Raw genomic sequence first — 8,821 nt, 5'->3', positions numbered from 1 at the left:
GCCCATGTTCAAGGCATTACACAAGGGCAGCCAGTATTAACATCTGGATCTGTGCACAACTGAATCATCAGACTAGGTAAGCAAGCAAGGAAAACAGCGAAAAATGGCAGATGGAGCAATAATAACTGACATGATCCATGATATCATGATATTTTTAGTGATATTTGTAAATTGTCTTTCTAAATGTTTCGGTAGCATGTTGCTAATGTACTGTTAAATGTGGTTAAAGTTACCATCGTTTATTACTGTATTCTTGGAGACAAGAGCTGTTGCTATTTTCATTTATAACACTTGCAGTCTGTATAATTCATAAACACTTCATTCTTTATAAATCTCTCCAACAGTGTGTAATGTTAGCTTTAGCCACAGAGCACTATCAAACTCATTCAGAATCAAATGTAAACATCCAAATAAATACTGTACTCACATGATCTGATGTATGCATGCAGCATGCATGACGAACATCTTGTAAAGATCCATTTTGAGGGTTCTATTAACTGTGTGAACTTTGTTTACACTGTTAAAGGCAAGCGTGAGCTACGGGGGTGGGGAGTGTGAGGAATTAAAGGGGCCGCAACCTGAATCGGTGCATTTCTAATTATGCCCCAAAATAGGCAGTTAAAAAAATGTATTTAAAAAAATCTATGGGGTATTTTGAGTTGAAACTTCACAGACACATTCAGGGGACAGCTTAAACTTATATTACATCTTGTAAAAAAAAACGTTAAAAAAAAACGTTCGATGGCACCTTTAAACAAATATTATGAAAAAAATTGCTTAATATATTATAGAAACATTTTACTGCTGACTGTTTATATATTAGGTGCAGCGGTCAAGTGGATTAAGTGGGAGTTCTCTGAAAAGTCTGAGTTCAGATGTATTAATTATGAGTTCTATAAAGATGTAAAATCTTTTTACAAGTCAGAATCTTGTAATAACAATAATTCTGACATGGTGTGAATGCAGCACACTGTTAGCGTGGCAGCATGCTAACATGAAACTCTGGCTACATCCGAAAACTTTGGAGGATGCATTCCAACAGGCATCAAGGCATATCTGAATCCAATGTTAGCTTAACTTCCTGTCTCCTGAGACACCATCTCATCGATTTTTGAAGGCAGCATAGATGTATGCTTCGCTGCCTTTGATATCCCATGATCCTATGCATTCCATTCGGTGACAGTTGAGCTAGAAAAAGAAAGATGGCATCTGAAAGTTGCGGTTTCTGCTCAGTTTGTGTGTAAATGTACGTTTTTGACCAACATTTTCCACTTCTGATGTCATTTCTGCAGAGAAATTACTGTTGTAATAATTAAATATTTGTTTAGTTCTCATTAAAGCTTGCAATGTTTTGCTGTAGATCTGAACTGTTACTCTGCCTCAGAAGTCTGTCCGAAATCAGTTTTGTGAGGTACCTTTGTGTGCATTTTTAGAATTTGTGCTCATCTTGGCATTTCTATCCAGCAGGTTATGTGATATCCCAAAGTGCACATAAATATAGGTGGATGGAAACATAGCTATTGCCCACGAGGCAGCGACATGTCAGCTGCCTAAGTTTTCGGATGCAGCCTCTATTTAATTCATTTGACAGTTGAGTCTCCCTTGGGAGATGCTGTTTGTGACATGTAAACTTGCTGCCTATGTAGAGTGTTCCAAGTCTGTCACTTGCTAAGACTGTTAAGATTCTGCCTATGCAGGCAGTAGGCAGTGAGGAAGCTCACTAGGTTAGCTACTCCAAAGAATTCCATAGCAAACTTTAAGCCTTTGCCAAAATATCCAAATGCGCAAACACTAATCACACACCGCTCGCAAGTTTCTGACAAGAGAAGATATGCCTCATTCATAATCATATACGAGTAATTAAAAAGGGGTTTCTTCTGAAACCAGACAAGCTGAAAGAAAATGACACTTTTTTTTTATTCTTGACATTTCCTTAAAGGCCGGAACACACCAAGCCGACGGTCGGCCGTCGGGCAGTTTTTCTTCGTCGGCCGACTAAGTTTCCTCGGTGTGTTCTGCACCGTCGGCTGAAGTTGGTCCTCGTCGGCTTTGTTTCGGCCGATTCGAAATGTTGAATCGGCGTTGGACCTCGTCGGGCCGTCGGGCCATATGATCATTCTGATTGGCTGTTCAGCTAGCGAACCAGTGCATGAGAAAAGAAAAACGGAAGTGACGAAGCAAGTAAACGACGAAGTCAAGAGGGAACACACATTGTTTACCTTAGGTACGTGAAAGACATGGCTATCTGGAACGAGGCAAGTGAAGACGAATTGATCAACATGATCCAGGAAAGGCCGGGTTTGTATGACATTACGGAAAAATGTTATGTCAACCGTGTGCTGAAAGCTGAACTGTGGCGTGAGATCGAAAATAAACTCGTCATATCAGGTAAGATTTCCTTTTTGGCAATTGAGAAAGCTTGTTTGTAATTGTTCAATAGTCCATAGTAAAACTAATATAACCATTTTAGTGTTTTGTGTGTACCAAACTAAGTTTGTTTATGGAAACAGACAGTAATTAATATGTGCTGTGCTAGCATCTCATATTTCATAATAATATTAAAGTTAATCAAATTGTTAATAATATAATTAACAATACAGCAAAAAGTAACATTTGTTGGCATAACAAATACTCATTAAAGTGACAAAATAAGCAGCCATAACACTTAATGCTTACAAAATTTTACTTTGTCCCTCAGAAAAAGAGCTCAAGAAGCGGTGGGATTCATTGCGAACCCAATACATGCGTTATAAGAAACAAGGACCCTCAGGAAGTTCTGGAGCTCAGAAGACTGGCAGGCAGCAATGGATCCTGAACCGCCTGCAGTTTCTAGAGCCTCACACAAAAAGGAAGGAGAGCACTTCAAATCTAATGATCATGGTAAATAAACAAATATATTTATATTTATTTATTTATTTATTGTTTAATTTCAGAATAAAATAAACATTTTGCTTTTTGTAAGATGGCAAGTGCTTCTTTAAAAGAGTCTATTCACAAGTAACTCCGCATATTAAGTCAAGCCATTACATTAACTTGTCACATTTGTATCTTATGTTTTTTAAGGAACCTGCGGCTGATAGTGATTCCTGTTCACCCTCAGATGGTACCAACAGTGACACCTGGACTGGCACCCATGAAGACCCCAGCTTCAGTGATGCTGACCTACGGTCAAGTACACCCTTGGCTGAATCCACCATCTGTGGAACTGAGTCCACAGCCATGAGAAAGGACCATTTGCAAAGCTCCAACATAAAACCAAAGCCTCCAGGGAAGCGCAGGAAGATGCAAGACGAATCCTCCAGCGAGGAATCCACAAACTTGATGCGCACCATCGGCAAAACTCTGGAAAAGTTGGCATCACAGGAAAACACCAATGATGCCATCTCAGCTTACTGCAAAAATCTTGAACACAGAATGCGGAATTTGCCACCACATCTACTGCCACATTTCCAGCATGAGGTTGATAATTGCATTTTCAAATATTCAGTGGGCCACAACCATGCACTGGATGCATCTTCCAATCAGTATACACACTTGTAATTTTTTATGTAGCAAAATTGTAAACAGATATTGTAGCATTTAGTAAATATGTCACGCTTAGTTGTACGTTATATTAGAGTACTTATGCAAAGTTTATATTTCTGTACATTTTATTTATTTTAAATACCAACTGTTGATATTTTTCTGTAAATTACCTTAATGCTATTTTTGCACATTTGAAAATAAAACACTGACTTTGTGTAAAAGGTACTTCACTGTTCTTTATGTAAAAAAAAAATCACAAAACACAATGATGTAAAAATATAAACTTTATTTTGCAAATTCACACCATTGTTATAAAACATAAACCAAGGTCAAGGGGGGAAAGAAACAAGTTTGCTACATGCTTATATTTTGCCCCACTGAAAGGGCACTGCACCGGTGTCCGAATTAAAGTACTGGCACAGTTTATCCCTGAGCTGTTTGGCGTGTGTTGTACTGTTGGTTGTGCGTGGCAGAGAGGCCTGCTGTAGGCCAGGGTCTTCTCTCCATCTTCCAGGGACAGTGTCATGATCTTGTTCTTCCTGGTCGATTCCTGCCATGTACACTTCACAGCACTCTTTGCGCAGAAAGTTGTGCAGAGCACAGCAAGACAAAACAATGTCCTCCACTTTGGCAGTGCTTTGAATATTAATGGTGGTTAGTAGGACGCGAAAACGATTTGCCAGGATGCCAAATGCATTTTCAACCACCCTTCGAGCTCGCGAAAGTCTGTAATTGAATATGCGTTGCTCTACAGACAGCTTGCGGTTCGGGTATGGCTTCATGAGGTATTCCTTTAAGGGGAATGCCTCATCAGCCACAATGCAGTAAGGGGCCAGCTGGTCTGATTCAGGAAGTGGTGCAGGTGCAGGAATGTTGGATGTTCTTTTCTCCAAGGCATCCTGCAATGAGCATCCCCAAACACTCCACCATCTGAAATGCGCCCGTTGCAGCCCACATCAACATACAGAAATCTGTAGTTGCTGTCTACCAGTGCCATAAGCACTATTGAGAATGTATGCTTGTAGTTGAAGAATTTAGATCCAGATCCTGGAGGGGGACGAATGTTAATGTGCTTTCCATCCAGAGCACCCAGGCAATTTGGGAAATGCCACTGATTCTGGAATCCAACGGCTACTTGCTGCCACTCTTCCACTGTGTCTGGGCACTAAAAAACAATATAATTAAAAGAAATTAGTTTAACTCGTCAGACCATTAATAACTCAGTGATTTTGACATTCTTGAATTAACCCTGCAAAGCCCACTTCTGCAGAATTACAACATCACTTTCAAAAATTTAAAAAAAAATGCCTGCAAATGTTTTTTTCTCTCAAGATCACATTTACATAGTTAATGGGTTCTATTGTTCGTCCTCACAATGCTATTGGGTTGAAGAAGTGTTTATAGGTCAGCATTAGGCTCTTTATGTTTTGGATTTTGGGGGGAGATGCCTGTTGCATTGTTCAGGGACAGGTATGAATGGTCTTGAATATGAACCTGTAAGTGCTCTGGGGGGATGAATGTGTTCTTTTAGTATGATAAGTAGAGAGCATAATAGGCCAGCCAGACTGTATTGTTTGAATGTAGTAGTGGAATTTTATTTGCATTGAAATTATAATTTGATGGATAATACTTAGATCTCTGCCCTCGACACATGGTCTACCATCCTGTCTATTCTTTCAGTTTATCTACTACAATATAAGACCCTAAAATTACCCTTATTAAAATGTAAAAAAACTGAAAAATCTTTAATTTCTACATCAGAGGCCTCCTAAAACAATATCTGAGAGATCAAAAAAATTGCTCATTTTTGGGCTAAAACAAAAAACATTAAACAGATACATGTATACCTTTAGGTATTTCTCTTTTAAGACTTGGTAGATTGCTGCACAGGTTTCAGGAACAAATTGCTGAATTGTGGACATTCCCACCCGGAATTGGTAAGAAAGGCTCTTGAAGCTTTCTCCTGCAAAGATTACAAACACATAACTCCACTATTAATTTTCCACACCTTTTACAGAGTCAAATCTAACACTTTTAATGCATTTGTACTACACTACATTAAAGCAAATATTTTTTTTATCAGTTATTAAAGACATTGTGCTACAAACAACCATAATAATGTTTTATACATTGTGTCTTTTTAAAGTAGGCTACAACTGGATACAAAATAATAAAATTCTTTTCACTTTTATAATGCTTCATAATACACCAAAATAAACACAACTGAAAAGGTGTTTTAATGAAATGTTCAAACAACGAATAACCTTACCTGTTGCCAAGAACCGTAGTGTAATCATCAGACGTTCCCCCACGGAGATACAATCCCGGTAGTTCGTGTTTGTTCTCTGTATGATTGGACTAATAAGTTCTTTTAACATGTGAAATTGAGTGGGAAAAAGCCGAGCGAAATTTTTAAAACCACAAGTTTCCTGTAACTCGAGCTCTCGACACAGGTTCGGGAAAGCACCTTGGGCCTGTCTCTGGAGTATCCATGGTTTCACCCATTTAGTGCGCTTTCTCCGTATTTTTCTCATCCGCTTCTTCTTTTCCTCTTCCACAAGCAAAAGACCAAGGGCTGACAAAGCCAGTGCCATTTGCAACGTGTCGGACATTTTTGAAATAACACGAATCCGTATGTGATGAGCGAGAACTGGTTTTTCATGCACCTTTGTTTATGTTTTGTATCCCTGTAGCTCTTCCGGTCTCCCTAGCAACGAACCATAGCAACGAACACAAACTACTGCCACCTGCTGGCATGGAAAGGCATTTCATCTCACGCAGGCGCAGAACGGACGTGCTATTTGGCCGTCGGCTGTCGAACGTCGGCTTGGTGTGTCAGGGCAACTTTGGACCCAGACGCTGCCGACGCCAGCCGACGCCAGCCGACCCCGCAGTCTGCTTTCGTCGCCACTAGTTCGTCGCCGTCGGCTTGGTGTGTTCCGGCCTTAAGACACACAGTTAACAGCAAACATTTTGTTCCCTTGATGCTACAGTAGATAAATGATAGATATCTCAGAGGAACAGTAAGCTGCAACAGTATAAAGTAACTGTCAAGGCAAATAACTGAAGTCAGTGCATGCAGGCGGAGTTCAGGAGTTTATTTTCTCTTAGGAAATGGACTCTCTGTGTACTTTCTCTCAGGGGTATTTTACAGAAGACTCCATCCAACACATTACCATCTAGACTCTAGCACTAATGGTGGTTTAAAGTGAGACAACTAAAATCATGAAATGGGACTGACTTGATTCTGTTAACATGCTTGATAGGTCTTGTCTAATCTAGTCATTGATGATATAAGTAATGCCTCATTGAATGTGCCACATGCTGATTTAGTGTCTAGCGAAAGACTACTTCAGAGAAACTTTCTCTCGAGAGACACTTCAGTGTGTGCTTTATGTAGAGCTCTAATACCCCATCAAATGTGCTGACTCAGTGTGTAGTAAAAGACTCTAGAGACTCTGAAGTGTATTGTATATAGCTAAAATTCAGGATAGCTCCCATTAGGCCTGAGTTCAAATGCTCCTGAAATTCATAGAGTAAAAAGTCATGCTGAGATAAATGTGCAGCTTGCCTGTACAAAATACAGCACAGCCTAATAATTCTTCCAGTAGTGCAACAGCTGGTTTTGTCATGCTTCACAGCTGCATGCTTTACTTTAGGCTGAGCTTAAGCTACCCACATAAACTCCATTCCCACAGGTTTTGCTGTCTATGTTAAGGAAAGCATTTCCAGCTACATGAATGTATATGGTTTACATGACTTGACTGACACATAACCCAGATCTGTCCTTGACTGAATGATAATGAGATGCTTCAAATACATTTATAACTGGCAGGTAGTTGGAAGCTCAAAGGGTTTCAAAATAAACTGCTTGTACTGTAGTTCCACTGGTTCCTGCACTGCAGTAATTTGTTATCTGAAACAAGGTTACTTTCAAATCCCCCAATAATTATGTTGCAAGTACTGTCAGTCAAATTCTTCCCTGTAGAGATGCATAACAGTTTGCCTGTGCTGATTAATCTGACACTTTTTACTTTCTGAAAAGTTTGTGTACTATGTAGATAAAAGTTATTTACTACCTGAACTGCCACAATAACAATTAATTTTTCAAGTATATCTGAATTTTTCTCCAAAAGATTTTGTAAAATCCAAATGACTCCTCATTATATCAAACAGAAGAAGCAGAGAGACACTCTGGGAGACCAAATTCATTAGCTAATCATTCTTTTTAGCCAATTTTCCTTTATGAACCTGTTGAATAATGATTTGAATTCCGATTGAAGCTGTTCTAGAGTCAACAACTTTATTCAAATGATCCATTTGGAATGAGTTTCTAGTGAACAACTAAGAACAACATGAACTGGTCATGACTGATATGAAACCGTTGTATGATGGTTGTATGATCCTCTGAGCCCAAGCGTGCAGAGGATTTGAATGACTGAATTACCAATGCCGAATTTTAGCATTGTTTATAGTAAATGAAAGTCATATTTAGGTCACACATCACCATATGTAGTTCAAGAGCTAAATCAGCTGTAAAAGCTGTAAAAGGGTGAGCTCATTAAGCTCATTTTATGTAAATGCCTGAATATGAACATTCACATTTGTGTACCACTGTATGGGGTCAGGCTACTTTAGGCATCTGATTTTGTTTTATAAAGACTAAGGGATGTAATGAACTGAGAAATTGTGTTCTTCAGCCAGTCAGCAGTTATTTGGAAAATTGTGTTTGGGATGGTGACTGGGTTTTGATATTGAAAGTAATTCTACAAGAAAAGCTGCCCTGAGGGTATACGTATCTCTTTTTTGGAAAAACAAAGCATTAAATTATGGATTGGATTAGATACAGCATACACTTTGATCAATAGATTCAATCAACATCAAACTAAATCCCATAAAGTGTGAAATACCATTTGCATATTTAACATGGTTTCAAATAATTTCTCAAATCCAAACATGTTTTCTTGCCAGAAGTGTGATATTTATTGCAGATTGTGTAGACCTATATGTGGATTCAGAAAATTTCCAGTTGTGGAAACTTGTGGAGGTTTTTCCTATCTTTTGAATGAATCCATTAGTTAAAAAAACAACGGAATGAAATAGGACGAGGGATAATGACTATTGATGTTATCTGACACTGGCTGCTTTGAGTATTTAATAGTTTGCCTGCTTCTGTAACCCTCGGATGACCTTACCTTACTTTGTTATTTGGTGATTGTCAAAAACACTAAGTAGTTACAAAAATGACTTCCTCTTATCTCTGTGATCACACCAAATGACTGAGGCCTCAGCTCGT

At 38.8% G+C, this 8,821-nt stretch overlaps 2 protein-coding genes across 2 annotated transcripts; one reads left to right on the top strand and one right to left on the bottom strand.

Moving 5' to 3' along the window:
- The first annotated feature begins 2,237 nt into the window (after window positions 1-2,237).
- Window positions 2,238-4,282, top strand: LOC137018814 (transcription factor Adf-1-like). Its single transcript, XM_067383534.1, has 3 exons — window positions 2,238-2,388; window positions 2,699-2,880; window positions 3,064-4,282. The coding sequence occupies exons 1-3, from the start codon at window positions 2,238-2,240 to the stop codon at window positions 3,538-3,540; spliced, it is 810 nt and encodes a 269-aa protein (XP_067239635.1). The 3' UTR covers window positions 3,541-4,282.
- Window positions 3,888-6,467, bottom strand: LOC137018813 (uncharacterized). The gene is made up of 4 exons (XM_067383533.1): window positions 5,795-6,467; window positions 5,373-5,488; window positions 4,514-4,690; window positions 3,888-4,424 (listed from the first exon to the last, which is right to left on the bottom strand). Exons 1-4 carry the CDS (start codon window positions 6,135-6,137, stop codon window positions 3,888-3,890), a joined length of 1,173 nt encoding a protein of 390 aa, XP_067239634.1. The 5' UTR covers window positions 6,138-6,467.
- Window positions 6,468-8,821: the final 2,354 nt, after the last annotated feature.

The sequence above is a fragment of the Chanodichthys erythropterus genome, chromosome 4, assembly GCF_024489055.1.
Source record: "Chanodichthys erythropterus isolate Z2021 chromosome 4, ASM2448905v1, whole genome shotgun sequence".
Taxonomy (NCBI): domain Eukaryota; kingdom Metazoa; phylum Chordata; class Actinopteri; order Cypriniformes; family Xenocyprididae; genus Chanodichthys; species Chanodichthys erythropterus.
The sequence above is the reverse complement of the archived record's forward strand: the minus strand, read 5'-3'. Positions and strand labels throughout refer to the sequence as shown.